Genomic DNA, 19366 nt, shown 5'->3' with positions numbered 1-19366 from the left:
GGGGAGTAATGGCTCTTCAACTTTTCACGTAACAAGTCCCATGGGGCCGTGTGCACCGGGGCGGCCGCGAACAATGCTTGGGCGGTCGCGAACACCTCAGGGCTGCAGGAATTCAAGAAGTGTTCCCTTTTCTTGCTGCTGGAGAGATCAGTGAAATCATTTGCCTCAAGAAAACATTCAAATCTCTCCATGTAGGCATCCCACGACTCTGTGAGCGCATCATAAGGGGCAAATGTTGGCGGTGCCATTTCTGCCTACCTCTAATGTCTCAGCAGGTGTTACCACGGCAATCCCATCCTCGTCGCCAGTGTTCCGTTGTCAGCTGAGACATTAATGAGGCGAGGCAGCATGAACAAGAACGGTTTATTTATCACAACAGCAACTATAGGAACGGAACAGAGAGCTTTCTGGAACTGACAGCTCTTTTATACTCAGAGCTGTCCAACGTGCTTAACCAATAGGAGCTCAGACAATCTCCCGCTCGCATTAGCCACTCCCCTCTAGCAATCCACCGGCAGCATCCCTGTTGCCAGGGCCTCCACGAATCACAACAAAGTGAACATATTTTTTAATGAGCATATGTGTCAGAGGTGGGTTTCAGCAGGTTCTGACCAGTTCTGGAGAACCGGTAGCGGAAATTTTGAGTGGTTCAGAGAACTGGTAGTAAACATTCTGACTGGCTTCACCCCCATCTATTCTCTGCCTCCCAAGTCCCAGCTGATCGGGAGGAAATGGGGATTTTTCAGTAACCTTCCCCTGGATTGGGGTGGGAATGGAGATTTTACAGTATCCTTCCCCCGCCACGCCCACCAAGCCATGCCATACCATGCCCACCAAGCCACACCCACAGAACCGGTAGTAAAAAAAAAATTGAAAACCACCACTGATATGTGTTTCTGAAAAATTGCATTTTAAATTTTTTTTAAATTATTTGAAATCATTGAGGGACAAATAATGTAGATAAGGTTGCATAGTATAAAATGTTTCTTATATAGGACAGAGATATTTGTGGCTTAAGAGGCATGGTTTGATATGTATTGATTTTTAACCTTAGGATAGCATACAGTGCAAAATATGGAATCTTCATATATTCCTCCATTTTTGTTTTCCGTCTTTTAAAGGAAAGAAGAGTTCAAAGAAAGAAAAGAAGTCAACCGCACAAGTACCATCAGGAGGCATATTGGAAATTGTCATCAAGGAAGCCAAGAATTTAATGGCAGTGAAATCAGGAGGCACTTCAGATACGTTTGTGAAAGGGTGATTTCCTCCATTCTGTCTTTGGCTATGTATGCTAGTAGACATTTAATATTTCTGTATTGAATACAGGTAGTCCTTGCATTATGACCATTGGTTCAGTGACTGTTCAAAATTATAATACTAAATAAGGGGGGGGAGTTTATGACAGGTCTTAAAGAGTTCTGGCTGTCATAGCATCTCTGCAGACATGTGACTATGATTTCTGATGTTCCCACAAGCAAAGACAATGGGAAAGCTGGCAGGGAATCATTTGAGGGCCTTGCTTAACAAGATTGCTGTTTAATGACAGCAACTGAGAATTGCTGTTGCTAAGTGAGCCAGTAATGTGATGTCACACTTTATGATCACATTGCTTAGCAATGGAATTCTCGGTTCCAATTGTCCTAGTAATCACTTATATGATCATCTATTTGTTTCTCAAAAATGTCCCGTTTGGTGGCAAGATTTAGAACTTTGCACCTTTACTTCCTTCTACCTTTGAATATTTTGAATGGAAAAATAATATTCATATATCAGGATATAGTATTGTATCTCTTAATCTCAGCTAACATAATATTGCATTTGCTGTCCTGGTCCAATTCATAATTCACCTCCTACTACATGCTAATATAATCTAAAAATAAATTTATATGACTATGTATTATTTATAAATCACAATATTGCTCCATGTCAGAATTTTGTTTTAAGAAAGTAAAAAATTTCCAAATAAAAAGGGCTCAATGAATCTTGGAGTGGCCAACTCTTATGATAAATCTTTTGTTATAATTTATTCCTTTGAGGGAATGACTATAGATTACACATAGCTGTTGAGTGATACATCAGTATCTTCTCAATTATAATTATTATGACATTCATAACAAACCTCTATATTCTTATTTTTTTCTCCTTCCTTTTCTCTCTTAGATACTTGCTTCCTGACAACAAATCTTCAAAGTATAAAACCCATGTAATAAAAAAGAGTGTGAATCCCTACTGGAATCATATGTTCAGTTTTAGTGGCTTGAACCCTAGAGATATGCACAATGTCTGTGTAGAACTCACTGTTTGGGACAAGGAGTCTCTCGCCAGCAACATTTTCCTGGGTGGTGTTCGCTTGAGTATTGGAAGTGGTAGGTGTGGATAGACCTACCCTTTGATAGAATGGAATTGAAAGGAAGTAACAAATGAAATATTTAGAATACTCTTTATATTTAGAAAAGGATATCAGTACTTGAGAGATCTGTTTAGCTCTTTTTCTTGCAGCCTTTGGCTCATAGTGAAAACTTTCCATATCTTCCAAAAAAGATAGTGTAAAACTGCGGGAAATGGAAATGCAGGGCTTTTGGGAATTTAAATGCACCCCTCCATGCATAAGGTACTGGATTGGGAGGGAGAAGACTTGGGTTTTAGACCCTGCTTGGTCATGGAGGTTGACTTTGGACCACTCACTTATTCTCAGCCCAGCTCTGCTATGGAGGAAAATAAGTGAAAGCTTACTATATATGCTGCCTTGAGCTTCTGAATGAAAGACAGCATAGAAATCTAATGATAAATATATCAATAAATCCCCACTCTTATCATTTCTTGAATGATATGAAAAAACAGATAGGAAAAATCAGTCTTTATTATTGCCCACTGGCCTTTTGCAGAGTTTTGGATTGCTGACCCAGAAAATGTTGTCTGTGTTTGAATTAAAAATATTTATGATAACCCATTCTGATGTTTGCCTAAAAGTAAAGCTAAAAAGAATAAATAATAGTAAAATAATAATAAAAGATGCAAATAAATCTGATTAGAATTCCCAATAAAAAGGACTGCTAAGTTCTTGTCCTATAATTAATACAAAAAAAGAAGATGGCCAGAGTCAAATGGGTTTTTAGATTTATTTTTCAAGGTATTTTATTCTCCATCCCACTACTCTTGTAAGAATTGTCTAGGAATTATTTTTAAGGGCAACAGCTTCCAGTTTGTAACATAGATATTAATAAGATATTAAGTCTTTCATATTTTGTTCCTTTTGTTCCAGTCTTAATTGCTCATTGCTCATTTTAAATGAAACTGTAAATTTGACACTGTACCAATGGTAGAAACCAGAGCTACAGATGACAGTTTGATAAGAGTTGCTGTAGTTCTTGTGAACCTGGAGTATCATGTGTTATGAACCATGGGTGAAATCCTACCAGTTCGCTCTGGTTCAGGCGAACTGGTAGTTAGCTACTGGTTCGGGCAAACCGGTAGTTTAAAAAAAGCTACTGGTTCCTCCAAACCGGTATTTCCAATGATCAGCTGTGCAGCAGGGTTTAGCTTTGCTAGAAAGCAGGAAATCCTGCTTTCTAGCAAGGCTAAATCGCACACCACAGCTGATCCCCCCCTGCTGTTCTACTTACCTTCCCAAGCCTCCTTTTGGTGTGTACTGAGCATGTGCATACATGCAGCATGTACCAAAAGGAGGCTTGAGAAGGTAAGTAGAACAGTGGGGGGGATCAGCTGTGCAGTGGTGGTTAGCTTTGCTAGAAAGCAGGAAATCCTGCTTTCTAGTGAAGCTAAATCACGCACCACAGCTGATCCCCCCCTCGCTTCTACTTCCCTTCCCAAGCCTCCTTTTGGTGTGTACTGCGCATGCACGAACATGCGCAGAACATGCATTTGGTGCGCACTGCACATGCACACACAGTGCGCATTTGCGGCCAGCGAACCGGTAGCAAACTGGTTTGGATTTCACCACTATTATGAACCTCTGATGTAAAAAAAAAAAAAAGATCAGCTGACCACCGTGTTTTGCAATTTTACAGGTATAAGCAATGGCAAAGAAGTTGACTGGATGGATTCTCAAGGAGAAGAGCGACTTCTTTGGCAAAGAATGATTGATTGTCCTGGAGATTCTGTAGAAGGTGTATTAATGCTGAGATCCAGCATGGGGAAACGCAGACTCTGAGGAGTATGGTTTGCATAAGGCTGATGCTACAGTAGTGTAATTTTAAATTGTAATAAGATGTAATGGAGACTGGTCTCCTGTCATGATTTGCACGTGTAAACATAAGGAAGTTTATTTTTACTCTGAATTTAAATTTTCTGAAATGGATTATGAATGCATTCAGCACTTTCCTAAATCCATGCTGTAGCTCTTGAGCCCAGGCAAAATCAGTAAAGTCATTTCCAAAACAAGATTTGCTGAGTTGTTAGAATGAGGCCATATAATACTCTCTACAGAATACGGCTTAAAGATTTTTCTTTATTATTTCAAAATGTTTTCTCAAAAAACAGTATCAGTGATTGATAAATGAATGAAAAGACACTGAAGCTAGTTCATTGTAATCCAATTTCAAATAAGTCTAATGAGCTTGGGAAGTGAGCACCAAGATTGGAGGCACGCTCTAGGAGTAATTATGTCCCTAGTTTTCCCACACTGATACCCACTGCCCTTAATTCTATTAGTTCCTAATAGGTTTTATAATAAAGAGTTAGAGAGTCTCAAGTTACCTGTTCATAAACAAAATGGCATGGGTTAGAGGCAGTGGTGGGATTCAAATAATTTAACAACTGGTTCTCTACCCTAATGACCGGCTGGGTGGCTGTGGCCATGGTGGGCATGGCCAGGAATGTGTGGCAGGCAGCACTCAGACTCCTGCACCCCCCTGGGAGCGAAAACGGGCCACGGGGGGGGGCTGCCTCCTCGTGCCCCATTTTGGACCTAGGTGGCCTCCCTGAAGCCTCCTGGGAATGGAAATGGGCCACGAGGGGGCACCGACCCCCTGTGCCCCGTTCTGGGCCTAGTAGGCCTCCCTGCGCTTAACCTGGGAGCCAAAATGGGGCACATGGGGATTCCTGGAAGGGGCAGGGCCAGAAGGGGCAAGGCCAACTAGCAATTTAACTACCGGTTCACTCGAACAGACTGTATCACACCACTGGATTCAGCCGGTTCGCACTGGTTCAGGAGAACGGTTTGTTAACTCTTTGTGGAGTTCTATGAAACAGCTGAATAGTCAAGGCTGCCTGCCTGCCTGTTGATTCCAGCAGCTCACACACACCTCAGATATTCCTGCTCGTTTGTAATTAACCAAAAGAAGGGAAAAGAAAAAGAAGAAATAGCCACATACCATATTTTTCAGACTCTAAGATACACCAGGGTATAAGATGCACCAAGATTTCGAAGAGGTAAGTAAGGGGGGAAAAGGGTTTTGGCCCTCCTTCAGTCCCTAGGAGCACTCTGCAGACCTCCTAATTCCTCTGCATGCCTCGTTTTTTGCTAAAACAGGCCCATTTTTTGCTTACTTTTGCAAAAAATGGGGCACGCAGAGGGTTTGGGAGGCATGCAGAGTGTTCCTGGGGGCTGGGGAGAACAAAAATGCCCCCATTTTTGCCCTCCCCAGCCCCCAGGAGCACTCTGCCGGCCTCCCAAACTCTCTGTGCACCATTTTTGCGAAAAACAGCCCCATTTTTCACAAAAATGGGACTTGTGGGGCTTTGGGAGGCCAAAAATGGCTGTATTCGGTGTATAAGACGCACCAACATTTCCACCCTCTTTTAGGAGGGAAAAAAGTGTGTCTTATACTCTGAAAAATATGGTAGCTGTTTCCTCAGCCGAAAAATGCTAGCCCCTTTAAAACTCAGGGAGGAAATAAAGTGAAAGAGAGGTTTTTTTCTTCTTTTTCTCTCTCCCTTCAGTTAATAGCTCCTGGCAGACAGCCAAGAACCATTTAACAGGAGAATACTTAGGTGCAATAACAAAACCGCAGGAATGCAGTCAGCACAGAAACAATAGAAAGTTACAGATCATACAGATTAACAGAGTTCGAAGGGACCTTGTAGGTCATCTAGTCCAACCCCCGCCAAAGCAGGAGACCCTATACCATTTTTGACAAATGGCCGTCCAATCTCTTCGTGAAAGCCTCCAGTGATGAAGCTCCCACAACTTCTGAAAGCAAGCTGTTCCATTGGTTGATTGTTCTCACTGTTCGAAAATTCCTCCTTATTTCTAGGTTGAATCTCTCCTTGTTCTTGACAGGATTAGGCCAGCGAAGGCATTTTAAAAGTGTTAATATAGAGCAGAAATTTCTTGTCAGAGTTCTTATGTCTTTTTAAATATATGTTCTAATTAACAGAATTGATTTTATTAATTTGGAATAGGATTGCAAAGTTGATAACCATTTGTCTGAAGTGGTGTAGGGATTCCTGCCTAAGCAGGGGGTTGGACTAGAAGACCTCCAAGGTCCCTTCCAACTCTGCTATTCTATTCTGTTCTGTTCTGTTTTGTTCTGTTCTATTCTATTCTATTCTATTCTATTCTATTCTATTCTATTCTATTCTATTCTATGCTATGCTACGCTACGCTACGCTACGCTATAAAGCTGACAAGCCTGGATTGGAGACCCAAGCGTGGTGATACAGGATGAACTCTGTTCCTTGCCCCAGCTCATGCCCCCCTAGCAGTTTGAAAGCATGCTAATGTAAATACAGATTAATAGGTACTACTTCGGGAAGGTAACAACATTCCGTGTGCCTTTGGCATATAGCCATGCTGTCCACATGATCACAGAAAATGTCTTTGGACAATGCTGACTCCCTTGGCCAAGAAAATGAGATGAGCAGTGTGCCCTAGAGTTGGACCCGCTGAACAGAGAAACCTTTACCTTTTTTTACCTGTACATTGTTATTAAGGTCTATGTCAGACTGAGACATGAGCAGATTTTCAAATATAGCTTTCACTCTAGTTACAATTTAAAAATAAAATCAAATCCTTATTGTGGTCATAAACCAGCATAAGGAGGATGGGGTTCAGTCAATTAAAAAGCACAAAAAATACATCAGAGTCTAATAATAATGAAAAGCTAAATGCTATAAAAATACATTAAAACAAAGTATATATAAAAAAACAAGAATATAAAAGAGGTAAAGCATTAGATGGGTGTAAGGGAACATAAAAGTTAGTATATGGAAAACTGTATCAAATGACAGAACATTTCAGTATGTCATAAATCTATCATTAAGTCTAGTGTGTAGCACAGGTCCTAGCAACCTTGTATATTGCAGCAGGGTTGGTATCTGAAAGCAATAGAGCGGTGTAGAACTTTGTGCCCTGAGTATTTATCTAGTAATGGTGAGATGAGTACAAATATCTCTGCAGTGAATACAGGCATTAAAGATACACATGCTTTGTTGCTTCTGTGTGTCCAGAGTCATAGAGGCATTGTCTCTCCAGGCAGGGAATCTTCTATTGATTTTTATTTGGAATTTTTTTTTATTATCGTGCACTTACACACAAAAAATCTTGCCACTACTATCGTGATTATCTTGAGAAAGTATGCTGCCTCAAGTATTCAGGTGGCACTTCATTATACCTTTACTGTCTTAGTTTTACAGAAGATTAAGCAATCAACAAAGTTTCATGATCTATTTGGTTCTTTTTACAAAAGGACTCCCCCCTCCCAGCTTCTAAGAATTTCTACAGTTCAGTCAGTGATACAAGATTATGTATAATAATGTTTTTGAAATAAACAGATATTGGGAAGACTATTTATTTAAAACTTCCATGGCTAAATGGATGGCATCAAGAATGAATTATACCATACCATACCATACCATACCATACCATACCATACCATACCATACCATACCATACCATACCAATTATACTATATTGTACTATAATTCATAGGGAAATCAATGGATCTTAAATAAAAAACTATCCTTAACACATGTGAGAGCCAATTTAGTCTGCTGGGTAAGGCATCAAGTCAGAAATCAGGAAACTGTGGGTCCTGCCTTAGGCTAGAAAGCCAGCTGGGTGATTTTGGGCCAATCACTGTCTCATAGCCCATGATGTCAGGTTTGGGGGACAAGCCAGTCAGTCAATACCTGACCTAACCACTACATAAAATGGTTGATTCTCCACAAAAAATGCTAGGAAGAAAAAAATATGGTTAACATATAAATTACCAATAATCTGTTTTTGGCTTAATATTATTTGTAAACTTGGCTTGATTAAGTCATAATTTAGATCCAACTCATATTTCAATAATCTAAAACTGTAAATCTCCTGAGTCATATTTTTTTAGCATGGAATTGCATTGGTATATATTTGAACTTTACTGTTTTTTTCCATGAAATGTCTTGATGCTTTATGAAACTACTGTGAAACACCAGCTGCTACCCAAAAAGCTGGCTGAGTGACCGAACATAGATTTACATTAGCACCAAACTACAGAGAAAAAAAAATGTTTTTATTTCACAAATTTTGTTGTATTTTAAACAAATATATGAAACAATAAAACTGATTTTTTACATTTTTTTTCAAAATACATTTGGGAGGTGTAGGCAGGGCAGTGACCCTACATGATTGGGGGAGGGGCACCCCCACCCAGGAAATGTGTGTTTGTGTGTGTGAAGGCACCAAAGGACTCCCCAATCAGCCAACTCAGAGACCCCCAGGTCCTCGCGAACTGTAGGGTTGCGCCTCCACTTTGTTCATCCATTGCAGCCTCCATCTCCAGGTAGGCTCGGGGGGGGAAGTCCACACTCTCCTCCGGGGCTGCCATGAACCCCCTCTTGAGCTGTGCCCTCCTAAAAGACTGAACAGCAGATGAAGTCAAGGGAGATTTTGCCCAAAGACTAATGATGCGGCAGAAGGGAGAATTCTCATTGGTCCTCATTCCTGGCTACTCTCGATGGCGCAGGCGCAGAGAAAGGGAACAAGCAAGCCTCCCTGCTCCTGTTCCCCTCCCCTCAGGTGATGTCATGGTGTGAAGCGACTCTAGTAAACTCGGGCAAGCGGCCAGGCTGCAAGATGAGCCGCCCAGAGAAGAGAGGCTGGGAGGGAGGGGTGAGGCTTCAGTTGGTTTGCCGAACTGAGCAAACAGCCTGGTCAGCTTCAGCACAGCCTGATTTAGCACAAGCAGCTGATTGGCGGTTGGATTGGCCTCCCGGAATATTGCCTATCAGCTGTTCCAGGCTGCAGTGATCACCACCACCCATCGCCGCCGTCACTGTCCATTGCTGCTGCCGCCTATTGCTGCCTCTGCACACCCCATTTTTAGCCTCCGCATGTCCTGTTTTTGGCCTGTTCCAGGCAGCAGGGATTGCTACCGCCACCTCCTATCCCTGCCACCTGGAATGGGCCAAAAACAGGACACGCGGAGGCCAAAAATGGGGTGCACGGAGGCAGCGATAGGTGGCAGCAGTGATGGGCGGTGACGGCGGTGATGGGCGGTGGCAATCCCTGCAGCCTGGGAGAGCTGATAGGCAGTATTCCAGGAGGCCGATCCAACTGCCAACCAGCTGCTTGTCCTAAATCAGGCTGTGCTGAAGCTGACCAGGCTGTTTGCTGTTTGCTGCAAGGAGGTAAATTGCTGGGAGGCAGAGGTTGAAGTGTGGGCAGGGCTTCAGCAACATTTGCTGTATAAGATGCACAGACATTTCCACCCACTTTTGGGGGGAGGGGAAATGCATCTTATACACTGAAAAATATGGTAAATCAGGGACTGTTTATTTTTCATACACAATTTTTAAAGAAATTCATTAGTATAATTCAGTTGTAGCAATAAATTACACACACTGCATGTTTTACCTATTATCCTGCAGAATTCTATTCTGCTAGCATTCATCAAATGGTATTGGTGATGTAGAAGAAAGCTTTTGTTTTTTTACCAACAAAATATTTTGTTTAGTTTGTGTTAAAACAGTTAGATGTTTTTTCTATTTTATTCATTTCTATTCTATTTGGGTGGTTTAGGGGTGGGGAATTTGTGGTGGGTGGGGGTGTGTTTGGGGATTGTTATGTGTGTTGGACCTGGTCTTTGGATCTTAAGTGAATTTCGTTGTATGGGTATACTGTGTATACAGGTACAATGATAATAAAGTTGTTATTGTTGTTATTGTTATTATTATTGTTATTATTATTATTATTATTGTTGTTGTTGTTGTTGTTGTTGTTATTATTATTATTATTATTATTATTATTATTATTATTATTATTATTATTATGTCATTTGGAAATATTTATGTTGGGTATGAACAGTGTATATAAATAATCTTTAAATTATGTTTCATGAAACACCAATATTCCCTGAATAGCTTGGATGTATTCAATGAAGCTGAAATCTTTTTGATGGAAGTTCTCAGATAATAAGCATTAAATCAAAATTAGGAATCCTATTACTGATTGCATCAACATGTTTTCATGAAAGTGAATTTTCAGCACTTACTACATCCACAAATAAATATCAAAACAGACAGAATCTTCTCTTAACTCATAAGCTTCATTTATAACTCTGCCATTATCCACAAGCTCCTGAATCTCATTAAATTTTAAGATGTATAAAAGATAAGGGATAGTAAATATATTTTCACAATATTATTTTTCTTTATATAAAGCAATAGTCATAGATTCCATATTAAGATAAATTGCTTCATGTTTTGCAGTTTTGAAGAAATCCTATGAAAAATAGCTAAATAATATATACTTTTTAAATACACACTAAACAGTCTTTTACCCATCTATGTTTGTTTTATATTGTATTTCTTTTATTTATACACTGAGATACATGAATTATGGAAAGTTGAGTTGTTGTTCTGTGTAGCTATAGTAAAGTCATGTTTTGTGTGCAATTAAAAATTCATGTATATTTTAATTCATGGTCAAGATACTTTAACTGAAAAAATTCTGATAGCTAAGACACATCTTAATAACCAAAACTAAAAAGGCATTTTTAATGTGTTCCACAAAATGGTATTGTGTTTAGGAGTAAGTCCACTCTATCTTCTCTATATGAATCATTACTCTTAATAACCCTAATTATAGAGTATTTAGCCAAGCACCTCATTTCTTACAAAGAAGACTCATACAAGTAGGCCTAAAAGTATCTAATATTCTTAGCCATATCATCTTCAAATATTCTATAGTTTTAATTGCTTCACCCAGATTAGAATATTAAAATTTTAGGTCTATTCTTTAGTAATGTTTTGATGAATTAAGTACTGTAGATGCACCTCAATTTGATGGAGATTTACTAATACACAGATGCATCTCAATTTACTAATTCACAAGTAGGCAATTAGCATTCCACTAATCAGATCTGAACATTATAATTATGCATATTGCCAATCTCATTACACATTAATTTTAAAAGTCTTAAAAATACATACAATTCACTGGAACTAAAATGCCAAAATGGAGAAGGTACAGGTTTTGTTTTCACATTTTTCATTTCTTAAAAAGCTATTTGATTACAGTGCTGTATAACTGGGAATGAAAGTCTCTCTCTAAAAAGGAAGACAAATTATCTGTATCAGTGGTTAAGAATTTATAAATCTCTCACTTCAGTGAATATTTTAATTCTTCAATAAAAGGCTCAAAAGTTTTCCGGAAAGCTGTTTTTTAATATTATCATTTAATGTTAAAACTGCAATAAAATTGCAAGATGCAGTAGTTAATGGAAACAAAACTGAGTGTTGGTTTGTCATTAGACATTATTAGATTATCTAGATTTGATCCAGTAAACTAGATTAAAAAATTTGGGCCATTCAAGTTTAAGTGTAATTATAAATCAATCTGCATCCATTTGATCTGCGTGGTTGAAAGAAGCAACTGTAATTTTTCCTGCATACAAATCAGTGTTCCATTTTCTTATCAGTGAATCCATTTTTTGAAAACTGACTTGCAAGTGTATGCTATAATATAACTTTCAAATTACTTGCCAGAAAAGTTTTACACGAAACATTGACCTTTATATTAAAGCTCCAATTTTATTTGAATTATCACACTAAAACCTGGGCTGTGTCTATGTTGAACAGGTACTCTTCCTGACCACTATTGGGACCAGAATGTCAGTTGTTGAGCAAAGCGGTCATTAAGTGAGAGGCCCTGCGATGGCTTTGCTCAATGACTGCAGTGCTGGCACTCCCAGTTGTGAGAGTTAAATAATCTCATGGGTTATTAAGTAGCGTTCCAGCTAAGAAATGCAGTGGTGCCTCAGTGGGGAACCACTCAGTGGGGAAGATCCTGGGAGACATCTCTCTCTCTCTCTCTCTCTCTCTCTCTCTGTGTGTGTGTGTGTGTGTGTGTGTGTGTGAGTCCTGCAGCAAAGCTGCAGCTGCCTCTGGAAATCTCAGTCACCCATTCAGCTCACCAGTGCCCGCAAAGCTCCCATAGCCCAGGAAGTCTCAGCCACCAACCTTGCCAACAGAGCTTACGACTTAAGGGGCATTACAATTCTCCCTATTTGCCTATCTCTCCAACCCTGATCTATGCTGCCTCAAGCCCCACAAGTCATCCAAAAAGAGGACCTGACCTGGGGCACTCACATTGCAGCACTGGTCAAAAGGGCCCAGCAGAGATTATACTACCTGAGACTTCTCAGGAAACAACTGAATGAAAAACTGCTGATGACCTTCTACTGCTGCACCATAGAGAGTATTTTAACTTACTGCAACCTGTGTATGGTTTGCCAATTTCACAGTGGCAGATAGGACAGCGCTCCAGAGGATTAACATCATTGCCCAGAGCAGGGGTCGGCAACCTTAAACACTCAAAAGAGCCAGAAAGGTCCTAAACGGAAGTTCCCCGTTCAATTCTGGAGCCGACCGGAAGTCCAGTTTCCCCATCATAGTGTCTCCTTCTAGTGCAGCATCCTTTTACCTCTGCTGACCAGAAGTCTGGTTCTCCCACCATAGTGTCTCCTCCTAGCGCAGCATCCTTTTTCCTCTACCTGTCCTAACCCAACGTCCTATCAATTGTGGCACTGACCGATGACAGGGAGTTGCAGCAGAGGGATGAAAGAGCCACATGTGGCTCCAGAGCCGCAGGTTGCTGACCCCTGGCCCAGAGGATCATTGGTTGCCCTCTCCCCACTTTGGAAGAGCTTTATAGCTCCCGCTGCCTTAAGAAAATTCAAAGCATTCTTAAAGATCCATCTCATCCTGGGCACCTGTGTTTTGAACTATTACCATCTGGCAGACGATACAGGATAATAAAAACAAGGACAACTAGGCTGAAAAACAGCTTCTATCTCAGGGCAGTAACTATATTGAATTCTACTGTATAGTGCAATATTAATGCAATATTGGTTTTTCAATTCAATTGTATAGAATGTGAAGGATATGTGTTTGTGTTTTATTTTTATAGTTAATAATGTACACTGAAGATGGCATTTAATTTCATTGTACAAGGTGCAATGACAATAAAGTAAACTAAATTAAAGTCCCACACTGCATCTTGACATGCTAGCACCATTCTGCCAAGCCCCAGCTGTCCTATGTTGCACAGGATCTGCTGCACCCCGCTTCACCATTTTGCTTACATATGTGAGGTAGATGCTGGCCATACCAGGCCTGCTTACCAAGGCTGCCTTGCACCATTCTCCAAGCAGACACCATTCTCATGATTCTTTGGAAACATCCTTCTCCAAATCCCACAATTAGAAGAATGAGGCTTCCAAACAATCATGAGAGTGGAGCCTGCTCTTGTGATGCTTTTTTTATTCATCAAATATGTTTGCCGCTTATCTAGCTGCAAGGTGACTTTGGGCAGTTTTGGAAGCCTCATTCTCCAAACGGTGCAAGGCAGTCTTGGGGAACAGTGGAAGGCAGCCTTGATAAGAAGGCCTGGCATGACCATAGGTGTGCTGAAACGGCTGTAAGTTTAGGCACAAGTAGAAAGTCTCTTTGTTCAGTACCATTGTAATTATGAATGAATGAATGGTTCTGAGGACTGCCTGTATCCCAATGAGGTTTTATAGCCAGAAGAAGAGAACATTTTGTGGGCTGCCTAACAACGATGAATCCCTATTCAGTCATGTTTGGTTTGACTGAAATCAGTGAAAACTCCTTTAAACTTAGTCTGGAGCCTTTTTGCTGAATGAAAAACAAACAGCTTTGTAACATGGTGTTAATATAAATACTAAATCTGTAAAATGCAAAAATGTTTTATTAATAAAAGATCTGTGAAAGAAATGAAAACATTTACATGGGAACTAATATTCTGAAGGGTTAACCAAAGCAATTCAACATCATTACAAGAACCTTTCACAGCAGAAAATAAATCTTTGACAAGATAAAGAGGTATCATTTATAGGTTAAATGAAGAGTTTTGCAACATCCATAGCCTAAACACATACATACATACAAGAAAAAAGTTTTGTACAGCAGTGACTTTCATAATCTCACTCTTTGTGTACCACCAGAAAAAATTAGGCAGCGAAAATACTGAACATCTATTGTCTAAAATCAGGGACAAGACCGGCCAATTTCAGCTTGCAATTTCATCTCTTCTTTTCTCAAAGGGAAAGTGTCAATGAGCGCATAGAGCTCAGCAGGAGTTGCTGGAAAAGGATATCGTTCTTTGTCCACACCATGTTTATCAACTACTACCATATAAAAGTTATAGTGAGGGATACGAAGTAACAACCTGAGGGTATGAAAAGAAACAAGTTTGTTAACAACTTCCTTTCTCTTTAACGAAGAAATTACCTTGCACTCCTGATCACTGCTCCTGTTCATGTTCATGGTCATTCAAGGGCCTCTCAAGATCATCTGTTTCTAGACAAAAGTATCCCAAAGCAGCATATATCAGTCCCTGCCTGCAGCTTACAAACTAAACATGTAAGACAAGCAAAGAAAAGGGTAGGACAGGAAAAAAAGAACACTCCTTCATATCCACTCCCCTCCCTTTGCAATTCCTTTAGTTGCCCTTGGTTTCTCGCTGAAGCAGGAGGCCTCAATAGGTTATTATTCTCTTCTACCCAAAACAATCATCAACAGAGCTGACCATTATTTGGAAAAGAGTGACTAAAGAAGCTTCCTGAAGCTGCTTCTCCAGTCAATGTATGGGTGAAATTGATCTTCATTCCTATGTACAGTAATATTCTCTTTTACTTAGAGAATACAATAAATAGTCAACATCTGAAAAGGAAAATAATCCTCTTTCCAGATATAATTGTTAAACATCAAGCAAAGATAATCCAGTCCTCACACTACATTTTAACCACATGTAGTTTCTTGCTGTGGTCAAAACTTCCAACAGAGAGATACATTTAAAGCACTTAGTACTGCAATAAATACCTTGCATATCTAGTACATTCAAAATTCCAAAGAATATAGCAAAGTTCCATCTTGTTTTTAGACAGTAAGCATGCTCACTTTAGTCTTCCTTTACAAACATTTCATTGCATAGATACTCCATGCTTCTGGTACTCTAACTGGTATGCATTACTGGGATAGCTATATACTGCTATAACCAAAGGCCAGAGAACATTTTAAAAAACAAATCAGTGTTGCCCTTATGCTGAAATATAATTCTGTACTAATAAGTTGGAAAAGTGTTGATGTTTTACAATTTAAGGAAACTGTTTGCTTTTCATTAGAACTAAACCATAATGTAAGAATTTTCAAATTATGACCTTGAAATATGATATTTAAAAGAAATTCAATCAAGTGAACAATTTACAGCATTAAATATTGGGGGGGACGACTCCAAACTTAGACCATTTGTATTTCACACAGTTGCTTGACAATGCAGGGAAGAGAGATATATGCTTATGCACAGTTCAGCATGCAACCACAGTATCTGTGCAATGAACAAAATATTCATATTCTGTTCATTAATGAAGCAAAGAATATATTTTAAAGAACATGTTAATTTAAGTATAATATGGGGATCATTAAATTTATTTTATTTGTCAAATTTGAGTAAAACATTTAAACAAGATGTTCTATTTTGGAATTCTCTTGTATTAAAAAATCTCATTCTATAAAGTCCTGCTCTAAAAATCTAATCAAGACTTTTTTTTTAAAAAAAAATTGATTTATATGCTGCCCTTCTCCGGAGACTCAGGGCGGCTTACAATGTGCTAAGCAGTAGCATTAAAGACAAACAGCCAGAGGACATTTTTCCTTATAATTAGAGTCTATATAATTTACCTGAGTTGTACAGCCAAGGCAGGGGGCATCAGTCTTAATCCTATTCTTCCCAGTTGTGCTGGATAAACCCCAACCAATTCAATCACTGTAACATGCCGGAGATCTAAACCACATTGTGCTGGCTGTGTAAAATAGGAAGATAATCAATTGGTTTAATTATGAAAAGCATCTATACAATGTGTTTATGATAATCTTTAATGTGGGACTATTGTATTTGCAAAACTTTATATGACCAACCAATTGATGGCAATGATACCTTCTTATTTTTTTGGTGTCTGAGCTAAGAGTGGGAAGGTGCAACCATCCTTGTAGTCCTTGATATCCTAGTGATTTTTTTTTATTGCAAAAGTTTTACAATTACATTTTCACCCCTTTCCCCCCCCCTCAACCCACCCCAAACTTCCCAACCTCATGCTCCCTAACCCACCCTAACCCTCCCCTCCCCCTGGACTTCCCCACAATATACTCACATCAAAAAAAAAAAACCCTTTTTATAAAGCTTGAACTCCTCCATCCCCCTTATAATTTCACTAAATTAAAATATTTCTGTCATAAACCCTTAACTTTATTTTTAAATAAAAGCTATTTGATACTTCCTAGTTTGATATTTGTTCTGCACATAATCTATTCACTTTTTCCATTCCCATTCATAAGTCTCTTGTGAACAATCTTTTAAATATGCTGAAATCTTCGCCATCTCTGCAAAACTGGCCATCTTCAAAGTCCATTCCTCGATAGTGGGCAAAGCTTCATTTTTCCAGTATTTACCTATCAATAATCTCGCTGCTGTTATCATGTACAATATCAACTTTGTTTCACCCAATGTAAAACCCTTAACTATACCCAGTAAGAACAATTGTGGAGAAAATTGAATTTTTTTCTTCAAAACATTCTGCATAACCCACCAAATTTTTATCCAAAAGGCTTTAACTTCCTTACAAGTCCACCAGATATGATAATATGTAGCATCTAAACAATCACATCTCCAACATTTTGGCTGAACATTAGGGTACATGCATGACAATTTCTTAGGATCTAAATGCCATCTATAAAACATTTTATAGAAATTTTCCCTCAAATTCTGTGACTGTGTAAATTTAACATTCTGAACCCAAATTTTTTCCCATGTTTCCAACATCACTGGTTCTTCAAAATTCTGTGCCCACTTAATCATACAATCTTTAACCAATTCAGTTTCTGAATCTCTTTCTAACAAGACATTGTAAAGCCTTTTAATATGCATTGGACCTTTCTCTTTTATATGTCTAACCAATTCTTCCTCGTGCAACATAATACCAGTTTTTTGGTCCTCTTTCCATCTCAGTTGAAGTTGATTATATTGTAACCAAGTTAAATTAATCCCTTCATCCAACAGTGTCTCTAATGTCTTCAACTGCCATTTGCCCACATCTGTAAAAAGAACCTCTTTGTATAAAAACCCCCTGAGTGACATTATAGTTGTATTCCAAATAATATGACCAAGATCCAGCCATAGCAGTATTTTATAATCCCATTTGAATCGGTGCTTCTTCCAAACTCTCATCAGGGAGTCTCTAAGTATATGACTTTTAAATACTTTATCCACTTTATTTTCATAAAATAAGTAAGCATGCCATCCAAATTCAAGATCAAAACTTTCTATATTCAATATTCCAGTCTTTTTCCTTCCAAACCAATCACTTGCTTGAGATAAAGCTGCTGCTTCATAATATAACTGTAGGTTTGGAAGTTTAAGACCTCCCCGTTCTGGAACATCTTGCATAATTTTTAATTTCACTCTCGGTTTTTTCTCGTTCCAAACAAACTTATTCACTCCACTTTGCCACTCTTTCAATTGTTTATCGCTTTTAAGCACCGGAATCATTTGAAACAAAAAAAGAAATCTTGGCAAAATATTCATCTTAACTGCTGCTATTCTTCCAAGTAGAGACAGCTGCAGTTTTTTCCAAGTCTCCATATCTTTCTGCACATCTCACCACAACACCTCATAATTATTTTGAAACAGTTTCATATTTGATTCTGCAACCTGAATTCCTAGATATTTTACCTTTGGTACAATCTCAAAACCTGCCCTCCTTTCAAGCTCGTGTTTACGATCTTGTGTCATATTTTTAACTATCATCTTAGTTTTTTTCTGGTTCAGTCTAAAACCTGAAACTTTACCATAGTCTTGTATAATGTCTTTCATCTGGATTATTGATTCCATTGGCGGTGTTAGGATAACAACCAGATCATCTGCAAATGCCTTTATTCTGTAGTCCTCTTGCCTTATCATTATACCTTTCAAGATATTAGAGTCCCGAATTGTGTTTAGCAAGACTTCTAATGTTAAAATAAATAACAATGGGGATAATGGACATCCCTGTCTTGTTCCTTTTTCAATTTTAAACTCTGTTGTCAAGCTTCCATTGATGATAATCTGTGCCTTTTGCTCTTGGTAAATTGCTGAAACCGCCTGTATAAATTGATCCCCAAAGTCCATCTTTTTTAAAGTCTTTAATAGAAAATTCCAATCCACTCTATCAAAGGCCTTTTCCGCATCCAAAAAGACCAGCACTGCAGGTACCTGTTTATTCTTCTCAAGATATTCCAATAAGTCTATTATTTGCCTTACATTATCCTTCATGTATCTACCCTCGATAAATCCCGCTTGATCATCATGAATCACCTTTTGAATTACTGGCACCAACCTGTTGGCTAGTACTTTTGCATAAATTTTATAATCAGTATTCAGAAGAGATATTGGTCGATAATTCTCCGGTTTTTTAGGACCTACTTGCTCTTTTGGTATCAAAGAAATATAAGCTGTTGTCCATGATGGGGGTATTTTACCCCCTTGTTGAATATTACAAAATAGATCTCTGAGTTGTTGCACCATTTCTGCTTGCAAAGTTTTATAATACACTGCAGTCAAACCATCCGTTCCAGGAGCTTTAGCTGTTTTTAATTGTTTAATTGCTAGTATTATCTCCTCCTCTGTTATAGAATAATTCATTCTTTCCTTTTGTTGATTAGTAATTTTTGTAACTCTTTTATTATCTAAGTATTTTTCTATAAGTCCATTCCGCATATCATCTTTAGCATATAATTTAGTATAATAGTCCACAAAAGCTTCTTTAATAAGTTTTTGTTGAAAGATTTCTTTCCCTCCAATATCAATACTATCAATAGTCTGTATACTCTGCTTCTTCCTTAATGTATAGGCCAACCATCTGCCCGG

The 19366-nt window shown here is 38.7% G+C and overlaps 2 protein-coding genes across 22 annotated transcripts in view; one reads left to right on the top strand and one right to left on the bottom strand.

Annotated features, from left to right (window-relative positions):
* SYTL5 (synaptotagmin like 5) overlaps positions 1-4401 on the top strand; it is a 219226-nt gene extending 214825 nt beyond the window's left edge. For all 8 annotated transcript variants that reach the window (XM_034423804.3, XM_087871277.1, XM_034423803.3 and 5 more), the window contains 3 exons: positions 1122-1257; positions 2161-2366; positions 4029-4401. In XM_034423804.3, coding sequence (XP_034279695.1) covers positions 1122-1257; positions 2161-2366; positions 4029-4171 — 485 coding nt within the window. In that variant the 3' untranslated portion in view covers positions 4172-4401. The remainder of the gene's footprint in view (positions 1-1121; positions 1258-2160; positions 2367-4028) is intronic.
* Positions 1-19366, bottom strand: part of SRPX (sushi repeat containing protein X-linked) — a 245722-nt gene that overhangs the window by 30353 nt on the left and 196003 nt on the right. For 9 of the 14 annotated variants that reach the window (XM_034423805.3, XM_087871281.1, XM_087871283.1 and 6 more), the window contains 2 exons: positions 16147-16268; positions 14138-14635 (listed from right to left, as the gene is read on the bottom strand). In XM_034423805.3, coding sequence (XP_034279696.1) covers positions 14455-14635; positions 16147-16268 — 303 coding nt within the window. In that variant the 3' untranslated portion in view covers positions 14138-14454. Of the gene's footprint in view, positions 1-14137; positions 14767-16146; positions 16269-19366 lie in introns of those variants that run through there. The other 5 variants (XM_034423807.3, XM_087871287.1, XM_087871284.1 and 2 more) reach the window with 2 other exon arrangements.

The sequence above is a fragment of the Pantherophis guttatus genome, chromosome 5 (genome assembly GCF_059756535.1).
Source record: "Pantherophis guttatus breed Tessera chromosome 5, ASM5975653v1, whole genome shotgun sequence".
In the NCBI taxonomy this organism is placed as follows: Eukaryota; Metazoa; Chordata; class Lepidosauria; order Squamata; family Colubridae; genus Pantherophis; species Pantherophis guttatus.
This window is presented reverse-complemented; position numbering and strand designations above follow the sequence as displayed.